Genomic DNA, 21,573 nt, shown 5'->3' with positions numbered 1-21,573 from the left:
GCGCTGCACCACCTCAATCACCCTGCTCAGCTGCACCTTCAGCCCACAGTCGACAACGAGCACCGCCAACCAGTGGTCATCTACGCCGCTTCCCCAAAAGTGATCCACACCACACTTTGGAGAAGGGGAAAAGGAACTAGCGAAGGAAGACCGAAGGCCGAAGGGGCGAATCGGCGAGGACCGAAGTGGCGAAGCGGCGAGGTGAAGTCACTGAAGTGCGAAGAGGAAGAGTGGAAGACTGGAGCCGTGGAGCGAACTAGCGAAGGAAGACCGAAGGCCGAAGCGGCGAGGACCGAAGCGGCGAAGCGGCGAGGTGAAGTCACTGAAGTGCGAAGAGGAACTGAGGAAGAGTGGAAGACTGGAGCCGTGGAGCGAACTAGCGAAGAAATCAGAAATGAAGAATGAAGATTAGGGATCGGTCAAAATTGAAGTTTTTGTCAATTTTGACTCAAAAATTGGAAACCGCGGTTCACGGTCCGACCCGGTTTTGAAGATTTGACCGGTTTTTTCCGGTTTTGACCGGTTTCTTATAAAAGTCAACATAAGCTATAGACCGGACCGGACTCATGGCCGGGTCGCGGTCGAACCGGTCGACCCGGCCGGTCCGGTCCGGGTTTGAAAACATTGGCGTCCCACTGCATTTTCACCTGTTCTTACAACTTTTTCATTAAAAAAAATTTATATAAAAGTTAAAAAGGTTTTTAAATTTTTTTAAGAATCTATAAGTAGTATTAGTAGGACAAGTATTACCAAAAAAAGAAAAAAAAAGGAAGAAGAAGCTACCTGTTGCCACGTCCAACTACTGACATGTTACAACTTGCATCTGCATCTACATTTGAGTTTCCCACAAAAAAGAAAGGGATGACTATTTGTATTCGGTTGTTTGGTTTGCATTGGGGCCATGCAGCCCCTTATTTCCGCTTTTGATGGCCGCCAGATATTTTGGAAATTTATCATGGTAACCGGCAGCCAAGCATTTAAAAAAAAAAATTCTCTTGTCAGAACGTTATTGTTGCCATTTTTTTTTCAAACAATAATTAGAGGAATTAGCCCTTTTCAAAACACTAATACTAGAAGCCCCACTTTATTCGTCCGCTTTTATCTCACTTCATTACTTTCTTTTTTTTTTTTTTTGCCCTTTTCCTATTTCATTAACTTTCCTGCAAACACTTGTCGAAAGAGAAAACAAAAGATGTCCCCCACTCTCCACTAATTTATTTTGTGTAATTTCACTGCGAATACCCACAGGCCACCACTCTAGCTTGCCAAGTATTTTTTTTTTCTAGCAACTGAGTCTTTTGTGAAGTAGTCATGTAATTAAGATTGAAGTTTTAAAATCAAAAGTACATAATTCCATGAGTTGTAACTTGTAGATCCGATGAGTTGTAACTTGTAAATCAACTCGTGTTGGTATTTCTTCTGCCATTAAAGGATTATTTTTAGTTTTGTTTTTGGGGGGTAGGGGTTGAAGAGCTTTTTGAATTCTTTGGAGACCAATGCTCAAGAGAAAGGAAATTGCCAAGTGTGCTCTACTATTCACGCATCTTTTGATTTTATCCACCAATCTTTTTTCGAGTTGTATTTCAATACCTAACCATGCAACCAACACCAATAAAAAATTAGAGCATCCTTTTTTTCTCATTTTTGTGTGTCACACTTGCATAGTCTTTGCAAATCTTCTCTATATCGTTCCAATTTTATTGGATGTTCCAAAGGACAGACCATTCCTTTACATTGTATGATAAAGGGAAATGAGCACCTGAACCAAGATATACATAATAATTTTTAATGTTTACAGTATAATTTGATATTTTTTTCGATAGAAAAAGATAATTTTAGTCATTGTAATTTCAAAGATAACTTACAATTGTCTTCTAAAAATGACGATCATTTGAATTTAAAAAAAGTAACGTTGCTCAAAAGACTTGCTCGAGGATGACAAGAAATGATAAGAATTTAACCCCACCACTAGAAAGGAGAAAACTTCTATGTCCTTATTCCTTCTTTCTTGCTAAATTATCATGGATGTTCTCAGCATCTCTGCACCCCAAAATCAAGTTCTGATCAATTAAATGTAAATCCTCTTATTTCATTCTCACAGCTATGGTAAATAGATTTTTGTACCAAGCACCTTCGCCCAAAAATAAAAAAAAATAGACCCAATTAGTCCCTTATTTTTTAGAAAAGATTTTTTCGTGCCCCACACTTACAATGGTATAAAATAAGAGTAAATCTTTTATACACTGACGATGTATTCATTATCACGATCGGATATACGACACATATGCAAAATTTGAGTTTCAAATTCAAATTCGGATTACATGTCATGCATCTAATGGTGAAAGTGTATACACTGTCAGTATATAGAAGATTAATTCATAAAATAATGCCTATTTTGGAAATATACCACTTTAGTCCCATAAATCAAATTCGATCAACTCTCTAGCTAAGAATTACATACCCCAAGCACGCGCTTAATATATTAGGGGCAAAATTGAAAGGTAAAACTCTTCCCCTCTAAAATTCAATGTTTTGAAAATCAGATCGAACCGGCCGGTTCGTAATTCAACAAGCCGTGGCACCGGTCCGGTTCTATAATGAAGTTGACTTTGTAAGAAAATCGGTCAAGACCGATCAAACCCGTCAAAATCGGTGAACCGGGTTGAACTAGTGATTTCCGATTTTTCAACATTCCCCTCAATTTTTTTTAAGTTTTGGATCGAACTCAAAACCTTTGTGATAGAAGACCAATGTAGTAACTATTGTACCAGCACATCCTATTAGTTTTATTTGATAACACATTTATATAAAACAAACATTCATTTTTTTTTCTCCATTTCCTATAAAATCTCATCCTTTCATGACTCTTTCTTTCTAATTTTCAACTCTCTCTCTCTCTCCTCTTTTCTTTTGTCACTCCGTTTTTAATCAAACCTCTTTAGTTTTAATTTATTGATGTTTTCTTCCATCTTTTAGTCTTGTTTTTGTCAATTAAATTGAAAAAAAATTAAAAAGAATTATTTTTCTTTAACCCTAAAGACTAATTATTAAATGCCACAGCTACTCACTTTTATCTCATTTTCGTTTCTTATCAAGTTTGCATTTCTAGTTTTGATTCTCATAACTTCCTTCAAATTCCAAACTTTTTTTTTAATTCCAATCTCTAAATCCCAAAAACATTAATTAAAATTTAAACTCACAATGTCTAAATTCCCATAGACGTGAATTTTGTATAATTTCAAAATATTTTGGTATTTTTGGGTTGGATTTAAGATTTTTTTTTTGGTAGATATAATTGAGATTGAGATGAAATTTATTTGTTTGAACTTATAATTTAAAAAATTTATTTTTGAAAATCCAAGTTATTCGAAAATATTAAACTTTCCATCATATAAAGTTTTAAATTAGTTCATTGCATATCTTATTTTGCGCATTTTTTACAAATTATTTTTTTAAAAATTTGTTGAACCAGGATTGAACCGGTCTGACCAGTTGAACCTGGACTCGAGCACCTCACCGGTTCAATTAACGGTCTGAATTTTAAAGCATTGCTAAAATTAAATGAGAAAATGACCAACTTTGTTCCTCACTGATTTGAAAATATTTTCTTTCATCCATCACATTCAAAAGAATCCAAAACCACCCCTGTCATTTTGAACATGTACCAATTTCATCCCAAAACCAAATCTAAATCAACTTTCCACCCGAGAACATTCAGCCTGACCATGTCTCCATACACTTTCATACCCAACCATATGTAAATCATCTCAAGGCCTATTGGTCAACGAAATGACGAAGCCAAAAGTAGATGTCGCACTAGAATCTCGTTGCTTCACTAGTTATTACATGTTGATTATTTGAAGAAAATATATAATCATGCCCATGGAACAGGAAAAATTCGTCTATGAATCTGTTGATAAAACAACAGATGAGAGCAGTGTAAAAGTAGAGCAAGCCAAAAAAGAAAAAGTAAACATCATTGAAACATAGAAGAATTTTATCTAGCTTTTACAAATTACTACATCAACAATTTGCAGTCGAATTTTTCTGGCTTGGTGGCTATGCATTACTGTGTCCTTCAAATAACGAAACATGTATCAGTCAGCGAAGCAACGAGGTTTAATTCGCCGTTTGCTTTTGTTTTGGTCATTTAGTTAATTAATAGCCTTGAAATATTGTAATGTAGCTAGGGTGTGCAACCCTTTGCCTAGAAGTTGATAAAAACTTGATTTTTGGACGAAATTAGTAGTACATCTTTAACTTGTAAGGGTATAGATTTTGCAAGCTTTAAATATGTGAGACATAAAAACTATTTTGCAAAAATATAAGGGATGAAATTCATCATTTTCTCTTTTAGTTTTGATTGGGAAGAATTTTGTTTTTCCATTTGGCTCCTGATATAATACGCATGTGGTTGGGGCATACGACTCTAAGCCAGAAACTTGGTCGGAATTGGGTTATGGAGCGATATTGGTATGTTTTCAAAATTTAAAGCAAGTTTTGCATGGTTTGAAAGTGACAATTTGGATCATTTTCTCAAAAATAAAATTAAATTACCAAGAGAATGCATCATACTTCTAAGCCAATTTTGCTCCGTAATTCTAGGTTACATAACCATCGATTAATCATGTAAGCTTAGATGAAGAAAACCCCGATTAAGGGTCCGTTTGTTTCGGGTGAAAATGTTTTCCAGGAAAATATTTTCCTAATTTCACGTGTTTGGTTGCACAAAAGTTACTGAAAACATTTTCCTATGTAAAATATTTTCACTCATCTTATGGAAAACAACTTCCCTTCCAAACTTACTGAAGTTGTTTTCCTAAATGTATGCATCCCGCCTGTAGTATGTTCCAAACTTACTGAAAACATCTTATAGTATGTTTTTTTTTTTTTAGTGTAAACAGGAGGACTCGAACCCAAGACCTCTTCCTTACACTCCCTCCCCCGTACCACCCAACCCAACCCAACCCAACCCCCCCCCCCCCCCCTAGTATATTCAAAATAAAAAAAGACCTCATCCTGCTCATCATATGCTAGTAATTAATTATGTATAATAGGGACATTCTTTTCTAGAGAAACTTTCAACAGTGAGAGTGCAAGATATATGTCACAATAAGCATTGCATGTGATTGATATTTGACACTAAATGACCAGCAATTTGTTTATTGCTTCATATATACACTTCTCCAAGATTTTTTAAAGTTAAACAATGAGATAAATTTTCTTATTTTGCATGGGAAGAAGTATGTAGTTATAATGTGTAGAAAGTAAAGATAGAGATAAAAGTGAAAATATTTCAAAAGTTAAACAAATATCAGAAAAATGAAGTAAGAAAATATTTTCAATAAGCTAACCAAACACCTGAAAATGATGAAAGGGAAATGATTTTCATGGAAAATTACTTCCACGGAAAATATTTTCACAAGGAAAACATTTTACTTCCAACCAAACAGACCCTAAATGCAAATCTTAATGACTTCTGCTTGAAATTAAAAGGAGAGAAGTGCAACTAATAATTTGCCATGGTGTAGCTGCTTCTCGTAAGCTTTATTTGGGAGAATAAATCAATACGCGTGCATTTTATTGGCCTAATGACTTGATGCATTAAATCTGCCCAATGACTTGACTTTTCCAACTTAACAAGTCCACGCTAAAGAGTTCATTTTGACACTACCATACTCGCTTCATGATGTTAATTCTACTACTGTTTCCTTCTTCATCTGAATTGGGGACTTTAAATTCCACAACATTTCTTAAAGACATATGGCGAAATCCCAATCCTACAATTCAATGGAATAACGACCAATTTTTCCATCAGAACATTTGAGCCATATATATATATATATTTTCCCTGCAAGTCTGCGTTCCAATGTTCACTCTTCTTGTATACCTCTGCTTTCTCTTCAATTTGTTGTTTGTCATCGCTTCCACTGGCAGCACTCCGCCTTACACCCCCACAGATTATATCCTTATCAACTGCGGCTCATCCTCGAATTCAACCTCAGTTAATGGCCGGAACTGGGACGGTGACGCGGGCTCAAAATTCTCACCGAATGACATGGCAAATATTTCATCAGCAGTCACAGCTACTGAATTCAACTCCTCAGTTAGCGAAGTCCCTTTTTCAAGCGCCCGAATCATCCTTTCTCGATTCTCTTACACCTTCCCAGTCAGCCTAGGCAAAAAGTTCCTCCGCCTTTACTTCCACCCTACCTCGTACTCCGGCGGTCACAAAACAACTGAGTCTTTTTTCAACGTCACAGCTAATAACTACACCCTTCTCAGTAACTTCAGTGCATATCTCACAGCTTCTACCGATTTATTCACACTAGGCTTTGTTAAAAAAGAATATATCATCAACGTTCAATATATGAATCAATTCCTCAATGTTACCTTTTTGCCCTCTTCAAATTCCTATGCTTTCGTTAATGGAATTGAAATTGTTTCAATCCCAGACGATCTCTACATGGGCAACATTGATAACCTCAAAGTCATGGATGGCCAGTTCGAGTTTGTTCAGGACAGGACTGCCTTTGAAGCTCTTTACAGGCTCAACGTAGGAGGTGATGTTGTTTCTGTGGTGGACGATAGTGGGATGTTCCGGGGATGGGCTCCAGATGACGATTTCCTCTGGGACGTTAAAAAAGGAAATCCAGTGAGCAATGATGAAATTGCCATAAAGTACACTCCACTGACCCGAAATTACACCGCGCCCCCAGTAGTGTATACTACTGCAAGGGCGATGGGAAAGTTCAGCACCAACTTCAACTTGAGCTGGATGTTCCCTGTTGACTCTGGGTTTTATTATCTCATGAGGTTGCATTTTTGTGAGATTGATCCTGATTTGATTGCAGCGGGTTACGAACGGGTGTTCATAATATTTATAAGTAACAGAATAGCTGAGCCAGGAGCTGATGTTATTCATTGGGCAGGCGGCCAAGGAATCCCAGTTCTCAGAGACTACCTCGTGTTCGTTCCAAACCCACCAGAGGGTCGCCAGACCAAGCAAGGCTTGTTTCTTGCTCTGCACCCAAATCTTGACGTCAAACCAAAATATGCCGATGCAATCTTGAATGGCTTAGAATTGTTCAAATTGAATACCTCCGACGGCAGTCTTGGCGGGACCAATCCTAATCTATCGAAGGATCCCAATTCTCTGGCATCAAACAAGAAGTCACCGATTAAGGGGAGTCCCGGAAAACCTCGGGTACTGTTTGCTGCCATTGGAGAAGGGGCGGCAGGAGGGGTTTCCTTGATTTTAATCCTTGGTTTCTTAATTTTCCGGTGGCGATGGAAGAGAAGGGTAAAAGACTTGGACCAGAAAAGTGCTCCAAAGTCATCTTGTACCCCACTTTCAACCCCACCAAGGTCAACAAAGACTGGAGCTTCAGGTTCATCGTCGCTTAGGAGATTTTTGTTGGAAGAGATTAGATCCGCTACTGCCAACTTCGATGCCAAGTTTGTGGTTGGGACCGGGGGATTTGGAAACGTGTACAAAGGGTACATAGACAACAATCTAACCACGGTTGCGATAAAGCGATTAAATCCTTCATCAAGACAGGGTGCCCGCGAATTCCAAACCGAGATCCAGTTGCTATCAAATTTAAGACATCTTCATTTGGTTTCTTTGATAGGCTACTGTGATGAAAAGGGTGAGATGATCTTGGTTTACGATTATATGGCTAATGGGACCCTCCGCGATCATCTCTATAGAACAGACAATCCACCGCTCCCATGGAAACAACGCCTTCAAATCTGCATTGGCGCCGCCAAAGGGTTGGATTATCTCCACACAGGCACCAAGCACACTATCATTCACCGCGATGTAAAGTCAACCAACATATTATTGGACGAGACATGGGTGGCCAAAGTTTCGGATTTCGGATTATCCAAACTCGGTCCGAGTGGGATTTACAGCCATATCAGTACGCAGGTCAAGGGGAGTTTCGGCTACATAGATCCGGAGTACTACACGAGACAGCAATTGACGGACAAGTCCGATGTGTACTCATTCGGGGTGGTTTTGTTTGAAGTTTTGTGTGGTCGGGCACCTATTATTCTAGACTTACCCCAGGAGCAGGTGAATTTGGCTGAATGGGCCAAGAAGTGTTACAAAAAAGGGATTATCCATCGAGTTGTGGACCCAGATGTGAAGGGCGAGATTGCTCCCCAATGTTTGAGGATTTTTGCTGAAACGGCCATTAATTGTTTGAACGATCAAGGGATTCAACGACCGGGAATGGATGATGTAGTTGGTGGCCTTGAATTTGCATTGCAAGTCCAGGAGGCAGCTGAAAATGAGGGTGGTCGACCTGATCCATTTCCCTTGCATATGCATGGAGGAGATGTGCAAAATATGACCGATGATGATACGGATGTGATTTCTGAATCAGGAGGTGACCAAGATTCTGCTGGCAAGATCGAGATGGTGGTATTACAACTTGGACATCCACGGCAAGCAGTGACAACTTCAAGGTTTGACAGTGTTTTCTCTGAGATTACGAATCCCACTGGACGGTAAGGTTTTTTAATCAACAAACCAACCTTGAGGCTTGAACCTAAAATATTCATTTCAGAGGACTCAAGAGTCTGGTACGCTGTGTCGTTCTTCTTTGTCGCTGTCTTTTTTTTTTTTTTTTCTTATAGCAAATGTATAGTATTGTGTGGTTTTGATTCATGCAAGCGCTGCGTTAACTCATAGTCAAAGTTTAGTTCTGTATCAAATAAATCCCGTAGAATATGTAAAATTGTGTTGTTGTGCCATATTATTAAGGAAATATTGACAAGATGAAAAACATTTAAACTCAATAACAATCTAAAGGCATCGATTTTTTTTTAAAAATTTTTGTAGGGATTGGATAGATTGACATATTTAGGAGATGTAATCTTATACTAATCTCTTCTCTGTATGATAATCTTATACTAATCTTTTGGTTGAGATTGTCTTGAGTTGAATTGCTATTGAGTAACGAGATTAATTAGTTATTTGTCACTCTTAAATGTAAGTTGCATTTATTATATCCACTGCAATGTTCCTTTTCTTTTTCTTTTCAGTTGATTTTAGTAACACCTTTGAAAATTTGGTTTAGTTTCCTTCATATTTAAACATCATGAGAATTGCCCCATATATGTTCGAGAGAAAAAACTTTTCTTCTTCCAAAATTTCAAGTTAAAACAAAAAAGTTTAATTACTTCATGAAACAACACTTTTTTTATTTTTATTTTTGTCAAACAATCTTAAGAAATTAAGACACACCTCAGAGTGACCTAACATGGTGGGGCTTTAGATGAAGTGTTGATAATAGAAAGGAAGGCCTAAAGTTAATCCAAATATTCCCAACCATACACTCATTATCTAAAGGATGGACTGATAGTGGTTTCAGAAAAAAATTTAAGTCCAAGGAGGCAAAGGACATCAAAGATGGAGAAATCATCCAATAAGAGCAAGAGCCTGTTTAAGCTTAACTACCCAATGGCATGGCTGCTACTTACTACCACAATTCTCCTCAAGTGTGAATATTATTATTTATTGACGATCGCTATCAAGTTTCCATCGATACAAACTCTCTCACTGTCCCTTTGCTAGAATTTTATCATTCTTTGGATTTATTCCCTGATGTATTTGTACTATTTGACTGCTGTATTTGTACAAGTTCTTTTATGTAACTTTTCATATCCGTTTCTTCAAACAAAAAGCTTTCTATGTGCCGACTTGAGTACATGTCATATCTGACAGTTATAATGGTAGCAAATGGGACGGATCAAGTTCAGTTTTGATCCAATTGAATCGAATTCGATCTAATTTTATCAAGATTAAATTCGAATTCGAATTTAATGAACTTTCTATGTAAAATTCTGTAAAACTTGTACTTGAGTTTGAACTTAATCGAACTCAAAAAATTAAAAACTAATTAGTATATATGTTTAAAATAAAAAATATAGACATTTCACTTTAATAAATAATTACAGAAATATGAGATGCATACATGTAACTTCACTGTTAAGGCTGCTGGATTAGCCTGCAAATCCAATGAAATACTGGCCACATGATTCTTTACGTCGCTTTTCGAGTGAAGTCGGCATCTGTCACTGACGGAAATCAATTATCTCATTCTAAACAGAGCTCTTTCCAACTTCTTTTGGAGCTTCAAATGTGTCTTACTTTTTGTGGTTGTTGAAGTACAATTTTTGTTCACTGTTCATGGAAGAAAATGCAGAGAAAACTTTCTTTCTTAATCTAAACAAAATAAATTTGAAGATATTGTTGGAAACTTTTCAAAATTTGTATGAGGTACATACATGTAATTAATGTATATTCATTAATGGTTTTGGTACATGTATAGTATTGTGAATGTTTCTAAAATGTACATTCATTTATGAATGTATTCATGTATATGGGAATTCTTGAATGAAAGCATAGATTCATGTTTGATCTTAAAGATCATGAGATGCATGAATTAAAATGCATGAATGTGTACACAATACTTTGAATCTATTCATATAAGTATTTAATGAGTCCTTTTGTTTCCCAAACAATCTTCCTATATAAAGAGGTCAAGTAGAGAAATCACTTTCCTACTATTCTATACTCTCTCAAAAAGCACTCCTTAGTTCACAAAGGGTTTGTCTTGCTTTGTGCAAGAGTTTAAGACAAATAAACTTCATCTTATCCTAAAGGATATTTGTCCAAGGTTATTGCACGTTATACCGGACAAATAAAGTCTAAAGGAAAGTGATATCTATCACGATTTGAAGTCAATTCTTGTTACAATATTTGCCAGTTCTTTGCAAATTTTCCAACAGATATGATCTGCCGCGAATTCCTTAAAATGCTGGAAATACGGAATGGAAAAGGCGAAATGAGCCATATGAACACATTTTTGTTATGTCTTTCTTTTTTTAAAAAAATTATTTCTAGCAGGAGAGGAATGGAATTTAAAAGATGGGAATTGGAAAGGAGGATTAGATTCCAGAACTTTTAAATTTTGAAATCTCAACCTTAACCACTATATTTCCTCTTCAATATAATACATCATATATACTGGTGTGCCTACACACACAAGAAAAATATGCACAGTAAAAAAACACGTGACCATATTCCTCTTAGTCTAAATTCATAAGTAGCTGATAAAGTTTACTCCTTCCAAGGATACAAAAAATTTGCGGAAAGAACTATTCAAAATGCCAATTTTCTTTGTTCCTTTTTTCTCTCTCCTTTTTTTTTCTTTCCAATGCTCTTCCTTTTATAAAAAAAAAAAAAAAAATCAAGCATGCCTTTTGAGGATAACAAGTGAAAGTGTTCTCGAGTGACAATAAATAATAAAAAAGCGAAAATATTCAAAATCGTAATGCAAAATTGCACACCCTTTGCAGATAATTGGTGAAAATGTTCAAACTTCTCCTTAGTATCAAGCATAAATCCAGCTGCGCCACTGGACTTGCCTTAAAATAACCTTCCCTCCTTCGAATAGGTAAGCATGTATATACCAGGAGAGAGCTCCAAACATATTACTTGATAATGGAAAGGTCAGCTATCTGTTTTTGTTTAAAAAAAAAAAAAACGGAATGACAAATTGTGTTCGTAATTCAAATCAATTTGACTTCTCACCTCTTGGGATGTTAGCTTTATCTGGATACATGATGATTGATCCCAATGAGGTCCCATGGGCGGTAGCCATTTACACATTACTTCTCCAACACTCAAATTCTTCTATCATCCATACACTGAAAATCGACATGAATCAGATATAAGCCAAAGTTTTTGAAACCCCAGAAAGTAATTTAGATAACACTAAAATCAGTATGATGAAAACACACTGGATATTAGACCTCCTCATGTAATACTTGAATAATAAAGGACTAATTTCATTATGTGATGCAGAGAAATTTTATAGTAATATATAGCAAGCATGCTATATCCATAAGTGGCTATATATATATATATATATATATATATATATATATATATATATATATATATATATATATATATATATATATATATATCATGAACAGGCTTATTCACAACAAACATTCTAAGAACATTTATTTCTGGTAAATAATAACCTTAATTTAAATTCTTGGTAAGATAATAAGTAGAAGGTGAATGATAACTATAACCATGATTTCTTGCATGAAATATCTATATGCTTATTAATATAATATCAATATGCTTTTTAAAACCAACTTTTGGAAAATTTCGCTTTATGGAAAATAATCACAAAGAATACATTGTCTAATGAGCAAAACACAAGCAATTTTCCATTCTTGTCATCAGACATTTGTACCTGGAAGTCATCCTTAGCTTTTAAACTTGTTCCAGTAGTAAATTTGACCGAAAAGGCCATTATAGTTCTTGTTATTCAGAATAAACTACTTTGTTCCTTGTTGGGGGATGGTTTTGGGGGGGGGGGGGGGGGGGGGAGAGGGGCGGGGGAGTAGTGAGATGATAGAGATTGTAGGGTAAGAGATCTTAGATTCAAAACCTCCCACTTACAAAAAGGCAAAAAAAAAAATACTTTATTCCTTGAACTATAGCATTTTAGTTATGATTAATTTTTTATACATTGACATAGTAAAAACTCATGCAAGCAGGTTTAAGATGCAATCCACGATTTCAAATATAAGTACAAGGCACTCATTAAGAGCGGAGATATTAGTTTTTTGAAAAAAGTGTAGCTAATTTGAAAAAGTCTATAAATATAGGAGCGCAATAATTGTAATTGTGTTTACATCATATGTTAGGTCTAACTTATATGTGCTAACGAATATATACTGGAAAAATGCTAATTCTTTTATCATCTCAAAATGGAAATCTCAATGTTGTCCCGTGGGGAAAAATTAGAATCTTGATTTCTGTTCCCCTTTAAGTTGTTTTATTACAAGCAGGGCAATCAGGAACAAATCTTGGGAAATCAGGAAAAATAAATAAAAAAAAGAGGTACAAAAATGAAAAAAAGCTAACTCCGGTACGTAGCAGGATGTGTTATGGAGAACTTGTCTTGGTCTGGAATCCTCGTACAAAGCCTCGACCTTTTTTTAAAAAATATATATTGAAATTGTGGTCAAGAGGCCAGCTATAGGATACTATTCGAATAGGACACATCCATAAGATTCATACTAACAAAGATTTTACTGTGTAGAACTAAGTTAGTAGTTAGAGGACGAGTTTTAGAGTTTTCTCTTTTTGAGATTCAAAATTCGAATTGTATACTTAATAGTTGCGATGAAAAGAGTGTGGAGAGGGATGGGAAGGTAAAATGATTATTGTTATCCATTCTAATACTGCCAGTCTAAGTACAATTAATATCGGAGTTCTAATGAAATTCGGTGCATTAATGCCGATATCAATAAAGAAAATGTTATTGTTACAGTATGGCACCATAAAAGCAAGAGCAACACCATTGTTTCAACTTGAACATAGTGAGAGCAGATATGTTGATGTAATATTTTGTGCTTCCTGACAATACCCTCATTAAATAAGTGACCTAATGCCTTTTAATTTTCCATAACTTCCTCTCCTCAATTTATTTTGATTCTCTAAATTCATGTAGTAACTTCTCTTAATTTTCCTAAATTTAAACCCACAAAGAGTGTACCCTTCCCACTACTAATTAGATAATCCTTCAACCAACTATTTTTTCAAGTTCATAGATTCGTTATCATACTTTTCAAAAAATGAGGTAAAATATTTTGGATTTTTCTAACAGGTGCCCATAGGGCATTCATTATCACACTTAATAATCACATAACCTATCATGTATATATACACACTAACAATTATTACCCTCCCATATATTTATATACTTTTCCTAATTAATCTTACTTACCCTCTCTTGTATTTATTTACTTTTCCTAATTAATCTTACATTTTTAAATATATAACATCTGAAATATATTTTAATAAGGCACCCATTAGAAAGACCCAAATATTTTCATGAACTGAAATGCTCGTGTATTGGATCTGTTATCCAAATACTGATATAGATGCTAATGTACTGAAGTATCAGCCCGTTGCCTGATGTAACTTTTCCATTCACAGTTTCTAAAACATCTGTGGAGAGAAAATTTGGTAACCAATTCTAGCAGCATTAATTCGATAAATACACAATTAATGATGCAAATTTTCTTACTATTCTTATTAGACATGATAAATTTTATGAAATCACATCTCAATTTTGATAGGGGGAAATACCTCGAGAGAATCCATCAAAGAACCCAATATGTAAGTCAGAAATCCAACTCTGATCCAAAAACTTAAATCATTAGGTTTTTGGACCCTTATTTACATATTAATCACTCTTTCTCCATCTCTCGGACTAATATGGGATGTAAACTTTTTATTCATGAATCTAACAAATCTCCCTTTTCACGAGTAACCCCCACATTAAATCCAAATTTATAAGCCCTTCTTCGATCCCATTTTAATACTCAACGCAAACCTACCTTATCACATAAGATCACCTCTTCTCCCAAATATGGACCCACTCTTCTCCAATATCAAAACTGAATTTTTTTGGACCTCTGCCAACCCTTGGCTCCATCTTACACCAACTGGACCCCCTGCCAAACCTATGGCACACCTGGTCCAACACTAGCCAAACTCCTTAACACTTTGATCTACTATCAAGAAAAGAATTTTCACCGATCCAACTCCGAAAAGAATCCACTTGCCCATGAGTAGTCTAGTCTCACAACCTGAAGTTTTGATACCAATTTGATATGAGAAAATACCTCGAAAGAATCCACCAAAGAGCCCAATATGTAAGTCAGGAACCCAATTCTAACCCAAAATCTTAAGTCGTTAGATTTTGGACCCTTACTTACATATTAATCACTCTTTCTCCATCTCTCGGACCAATGTGGAATATAATCTTTTTTGCTCATGAATCTAACAAGTTTTAGTGATTTACTTACTAAAGTAACGTATACTATATGATTAATACAATAAACACAAGATTTGGCATTAATAATCAAATCTTTACGTTGGTTAAAGTTTCAATATAAATAAGACCATCTGGAACACTTTGTAGGATGTAGTATTCTAGCTTAACCAAAAGCAAGAAAGACAAAAAAACCAAAAACAAGAAGATGGCAAAGGCATTGATGTTTTTTCTGCTCTTGATGACCTTTGATTATCGTGCCACAGGTACACTATATAGGTTACGACGTGTGTTTGCTTTCTTGCTAAAGTGAAATGCACAGTTATACATTTTTATGATGCAAAAAAAAAAAAAAAAGAGGAACAAAAAATTTTAAAATTGCAATTAATAGCTTAATCCTGATAGATTATCACTGGAAGTATTGAAGTGATTTTCTAGGTTGCAATTAGTTACTGTACATAGTTTTTTTTTCCAGTATTGAATATTGTCCATTTTCAAAGATTAGCTTAATCCTGATAGATTATCACTGGAAGTATTGAAATCATTTTCCAAGTTGCAATTAGTTACTGTACATAGTTTTTTTTTTTTCAGTATTGAATATTGTCCATGTCAAAGATAAGCAATATAAATTATTTTCAAGAACCACACAGATAAAATTTTGTTCAAAATTTTTAGTTACCATAAGTTTTTTTTTTCAAATACGAACAAATATTAGATCGATCCACAATTGAAGCTTCCGAAAACACACACACACACAAAGAAACGAAGAACAAAAGAATTGACCATTTGGTTTGACATCCATGGGTAACTTTCTCCTTAATTCGTCTTTACTAAATTCATGATAAATAGCAAGTAGATTTTTGTGTGATTACTTTTCTAGGCTATTATATCCATATTATAGACTAACATTTTCCATTTTCAAATGCAGTAGAGGGAATTCGAACCATGGCTTTGGACCATCCTGACATTGTTTGCTAACTCCATTTTCCTGGACCGTGTGATGTTAAGTCCAATTTACCATGCCCAGATCTTTGTAAATCGAAAACTCCAAAAGATTGGAGCTATATTTCTGGCTATTTTCTGGGAAATTCTACCGAGTCCAATTGTCTTTGTGAGAATGAATGTTAGAAGAAGCCGATGTGTTTACATCTTGAAACTCTACATTTTTCATTAATAAAGACTAATAAATTTTCTTGATTTTAAGCTTTGTTGCAATGCCAAAAAAAAAAAGGAAACCTTTGTTGGAATTTTTATAGCTGGACATGCAACACACCAGTTGAGTTTATGATTTTAAAACCAAAAGGGGTAATTTTTGCCAAGTGCCAGGTCGGGGTATTAAGTATTAACCCTTCCAAGACTTTAAAAAATATATTTCCTGCATTCTAAAAGTGAAAAGTTCCTAGATAAGTCTTTAAGAAAAATACATTAAAAAAATTACATTATATTCTCAGGGGTGAGATGGATTGGGTGGTATGGAGGTAGGGAGTATAAGTGAGAGGTTCTGAATTCGAATCCTCTTATTTACACTAAAAGAAAAAATTACATTATATTCCCTTCGCTTCCCTACTCTCTCACCCTGCCCCAGAAAGATTTTTGTAAAAGTAGAGCCTTTATCGATTTGTCAAACTAATATTTGCCCTCTGGTCCCAGTGCCTAAATCCTTCTCAGTCCACTACTGCATCTTAGAGTTCTGCATTCAAATTTGATTGACAGCAAACATTTTGATAGATGAACATACCAAATGCAAATGATAGCTCAACATTTAAAAAAAAAAAAAAACCCGAGAAACCAATTACATAGCAGTCTACCAAGAAGAGGTATAATAGTTCTTTTGAAAATTCCTCTAAAGGAAAAATTTTTAGAATCTGCAAATACAAAGAATCTCATATGTAATATCGAATAATTGTATTCAACAAAAATATTCGGAACTGAATTTTATACAAACTTGTATGCACATTTTCACAGGGATGACATCGATTGTGATGATTTTGTTAGCTTGATTTCAATCTTATACAGAACCTATGCATAGACCAAGCCAAAAGGAGCGTATCATATATACTCCTTATGTTGGTTCTCAATAACTATTAAGCCAGCTGACACAATTTTTTATTTTTTTTGCTTAAAATTTGAATGAATTCGACTCCAATCATTACCATGGTTAGACTATATTCTTTGGATCATAATCCATAAGTTGCATAGTTTGTTTTTACAAACCACCTATTAATATAATCCTTATTGAGATTTTACACACGCGGGATTCTTGTTAAGGATGTCAATGCTTGGTTTGGGTTGAAATTTCCGAGGCTCAACTTCATAAGAGATAATTTGGTTGGATACAAACTCTAATAGCGCTAGAGGTAAAACCCATACCGGAGCCTAAATGAATTTGGGCTTGGGGATCTAATTCGTCATTAGACCATCTTAGATCCACACCAAAATTAATTTGTTTAGATTCAAACCCGGGTCCAAAGGTGTTCAAGGGACCTAACGGGTACGGACCCATGACTATCCATAATTTCACACAATTCTTGTGACTTTGGGTCATTGACCTATTTTATTTACCATGATTAGTGTTCTACAAAAAGTCGTCTGAGAAAAAATTTAAATTTTAATAGTTTTGAAACTTCCTTGAGGAAAAGTATATTCTGATTAACAAAATATATGGTGAAAGAATGACAAAGATTCTTCCAAAAATAAATGCGTTAACATGAATATATGTAGTAACTATAATACAAAACATGCCTATGTACATATACATATATGTATGTATGCACTATTATGTATACAACATTCTATGTGGTATTATCTAAATACATATAAATGGGTGAAAATTTATATATGTGCTATTATGTTAATACTATTTTGTGTTATTATCTATGCATTATAGGCTGAGTTTGGGTTGGGTTTAGATGGTAAAAATTTAGATCCCAACCAAACACATACGTTGTCACCCTAAATTTGAGAAATACTTCATGGGCCACACTTTTTGATTTCCAACTAAAACATTTCCATTTTCGCATTTTATACCAAATGTAATTATAAGTACGGCTGGCAATGCTGTCAGAGCAATAATATTCTTGCCAGAACAATATTTATCCAAATACCAACATTACTCTCAACTATTCAACACCATATATTCTCATTGATTCTCTTGGGCCCATTATCTGCCAATTATTTATTTCGTCTCTCTCTAGTTAATTGAATAGCTTCCCTACTTCTTCTATCTCTTTAATTTGTTTATCTATTATTTTCATAACTCATTGATTTGGTTTTGAGTTTTTTACCATATTTTTTTCTTAGATTGTAATTCTTTTACTTTAAAGCACTCTTATTTTTAATTTTCAAAGTTGTACTTAAAAGTTATTTTTTTTGCAAATGCGATATGATTTAACTAAAACAACTAACAATCTAAAATGAAAATAGTCCAAAAAAATGTACACACACTTTTCCTTCTATATTCATGAGATATAGAACATAATACAATTAAAAATAAATTTAATCTAGTTATTAGAAAATATGGACACATGAAAATCAAGATTCATATAATAATTAGAAAAGCGGAAAAGATAGTGAAGTTTATAAGAAGATCAATTGCACACTAATACATTAAACAAGCAAAATTCAAAGAAATAAAGCATGTTGCATACATCATAGGATTGAGTTTGAATGACATTATAAAACCAATCGCATAGTTTTTCCATGATCTTTAATAAAAAAAATACGAATTAAAAAAAGATAGTAGACCCTCAAGGTTCTAATTTTATAATATGCAAAAAATGACTTTAGTATGGATGAGTAGATGTGGCCTAATGACCTCCCTCTTCTCTTGCTAATGAATATGAGCTTGTCCACTAAAGCAACCATTACACCGTAAAGATTTAAAGTTTAGTTAAAATTGATGAAGCCATTCAAAAGCAGGTAAAGCACTCATAATAAGAAGCACCTGGAATATGGAGGAGTTATAAGCAAATTGATGAAATTTGTAATAATGTGCTGATAGTGATGGAAAACATAATGGAATAAAAGAAAAAATTGTAAGTAGAGATTATTTAATAGAAAACATAATGGAATAAAAGCAAAAAAGGAAGAAAAAAAGAAACACTTACTGATAGTGATGGAAAAATAGCAAGAGCAAAGCGGAGAAGAGTATTATGCAAAAGATCTTGAACCACACACTACAAAAGTCTCAACAAAATGAAACCAAATTGTAAAATAGGAAATAGCTAGGGAGAGAGATTGGAAGGCAAGAATTGGAGAGGAAGTGAGAGAAGTAGACAAAACCTCGTTCTGTCAATGAGAAAGAGAAAGAAAATGAGTAATTCGTGAATAATGAGTTCAAAAACAACAATTAAAATATAAGGCATTAACTAATTGAGAGTAATGTTCGTGTTTGGATAAATATTACTCTGACAAGAAGATTATGGCTTTAGCAGTATCGCTAGCCAATTAGTACTCATCAATTCTATTGCCCTATGAGTATTAATCACAATTATATAATTAATGTTTCAAAAAAATGTACCAAGGCTAAAACTGGTGCAGTACAGTTCTAGTTTGAAAACCAGCATTTACTTCATTTTTCCATTCAAATGGATCCTTATCTAACAAGTCAGTTAATATTCAAATGGTTAATTTTATATGCTAGAAGTATGCTAAGAGGTCATGCTTTGCAATGTAGAAATGATCAGAAGCCATTTCGTTGTCAGTCATTATATGTAGAAAATAATCTAATTGACTAGAAACGAAGGTGGATTTGGAGAGTTTGGCTGGTAAAGGGAGTGTAGTCTCAAGGTTCTCAAAACACTTCGGAGGTCAGATGGGTGAGTTTTTACTCAAGGACTTAAACTGGGATGATCTTAAAAAAACCAGACATAATCAAGGATTGTGCAACAAAAAGATTCATGGTGCTTCTAAGGCCAATAGTTCATTAATCATTACTCAATGAAAATGGTAGAATTTGGATTCCTACAAACCTATTTGTGTTACAAAATACAAAATTTGTCTTTGATTAATCAACCATACACTTCTTGTAATACAAAATTTGTCTTTGATTGTCATGTCATTTAATTTAGGCTAAAAAACGCAACCACTCAAAGATAGTCTTTTTGAAAGATAGAATTTAGATGCATATTTTGCTAAATTCACATGGAAATTAACCAGTGAAGTGCATGTATACAAAGTAGAGAATTTGTAGTGGTGTAGCTGATTCATAATTATCTTCTGTTTGAGTGGATAAGATTTGTACGCGTGCATTTGTGGCTTTCCTGATTAGGACAACTAGCCCTCTAAAAGGATCTCTTAAAAATCAAGTCTCCAGATGGATTTTCTAGCTTGAACCTAGTCAGAATTATGTAGCAAGTGAAAAGATAAGAATAAACCTACTATCCTTGTACCCTCTAGAGCTCAACCACTTGTATCCAACTCTCAAATCCTTAACTCCCAAGTTTATCAACAAAATTATGGTTTTTAATGCAACTAGAAAGTGATGTGAATTGCTTGGACAAACAATCCCGCAGTTTTTAGTATGTTTAACATGGATAATTACCAGATTTATGTTTCTAGCTGACTAGGTTTAGCAGTTGTATGCTTCTGCCAAATTAACATGCATGAGATTGACAGATTCGCCATTCTTTTTTTATATGGACAAATAATATCATTATATTCGTGAACAAAAAGTTGAAAAAGAGAGATCAAACAGGATACCTACTGAGTGAAAAGGTTGAAGAAAGATGACCTCTCAAGTTTTGTTGGTTATCTATCTTTCATCTGACCCTATATCGTGACTAGGTTCATCCATTCTCCAGAAAACAGCATGTGGCTTGTGAATAGTAATTACATGCAGAGACTGCATGTGTGGAGACCGGAGAGCCCTATAAATGGAGTGACCTAACAAGGGGCAAAAGCATAGATTAGATAATAGAGCATTAGATGTTCTCTAGAGTTCCCTCGAAACACTTCAATGGGGACAATTATTTTCTGTCTCAGTTAGGCCAAAGAATTCAGCCTAGTGAAGTGTTTGGGGGAACTCCTGAGTTCATTTGATACATATCAACAATTTTGACAAAGTGATTTTTTTTATAGGCGCTCTTAGAAGACCTCATCATTATTCTCTCTCCAGTGTTTTTTTTTTTGTTATTTTTATCTTTTTCAATACTGGATAAATTTTTTTCAACAAATTTCTCTCTTAGCCCTCCGTGGATGCTTTTTCATGTTAAACAACTATGTAAATCTCTTACCTTTTATCTTTTGCACTTGCAGGTATGTTAGGAAGGTTTCAACCTTGTATATTAAGGAGGATGAATATGATGAAAGTAATAAAAGGTATTGATGAAATTTCTTCATTTTATTTATAATAGTCTTTGCTACGTTCTTTCTGATTCATTCTCCAAATTAATAGAGGAAAAAAAAAACATATTTCCACTTAAACTAAAGAAAACGTACAAGCAAAACAGATGCCCGTGCAAAGCACTAGGTGACAATTAGTTAGTAATGAGATAGTTGGCATGGCCACATTCCAAAGCATCTTTTGCATAAATTAATTATTTGTACGATAACATAACAACTAGTTGAATTTTGAAGCTCTTGTTTTGGTAAGTTAGGGAAAGGAAAAATTCGTGAACTATTTTGTCTTTAAAGCTTGGTTAGTTAACTTCATATTTTGATGCTCCATTTTAGAAAAAAGGAAAATGGCCAT

The 21,573-nt window shown here is 34.5% G+C and overlaps 1 protein-coding gene, 1 non-coding gene and 1 pseudogene across 2 annotated transcripts; 2 read left to right on the top strand and 1 right to left on the bottom strand.

Moving 5' to 3' along the window:
* Positions 1-1,613: 1,613 nt before the first annotated feature.
* Positions 1,614-1,723, bottom strand: LOC113697667 (U6 spliceosomal RNA; annotated as a pseudogene).
* A 3,967-nt stretch (positions 1,724-5,690) lies between these two features.
* Positions 5,691-8,747, top strand: LOC113696587 (receptor-like protein kinase FERONIA). Its single transcript, XM_027215981.2, has one exon. The coding sequence runs from the start codon at positions 5,870-5,872 to the stop codon at positions 8,519-8,521; it is 2,652 nt and encodes an 883-aa protein (XP_027071782.2). The 5' UTR covers positions 5,691-5,869; the 3' UTR covers positions 8,522-8,747.
* Positions 8,748-21,173: 12,426 nt separating this feature from the next.
* Positions 21,174-21,263, top strand: LOC113697644 (small nucleolar RNA R32/R81/Z41). The gene has a single exon (XR_003449929.2). It is a non-coding gene; the product is annotated as a small nucleolar RNA R32/R81/Z41 (small nucleolar RNA).
* Positions 21,264-21,573: the final 310 nt, after the last annotated feature.

Source organism: Coffea arabica, chromosome 6e, assembly GCF_036785885.1.
Source record: "Coffea arabica cultivar ET-39 chromosome 6e, Coffea Arabica ET-39 HiFi, whole genome shotgun sequence".
In the NCBI taxonomy this organism is placed as follows: Eukaryota; Viridiplantae; Streptophyta; class Magnoliopsida; order Gentianales; family Rubiaceae; genus Coffea; species Coffea arabica.
Note: the sequence above shows the minus strand (reverse complement) of the source record. Positions and strands in the feature narration are given on the sequence as shown.

Bases quoted from the DNA above. Each gene is read 5' to 3' on its own strand.
- LOC113696587 (XM_027215981.2), top strand. From the start codon at position 5,870: ATGTTCACTCTTCTTGTATACCTCTGCTTTCTCTTCAATTTGTTGTTT.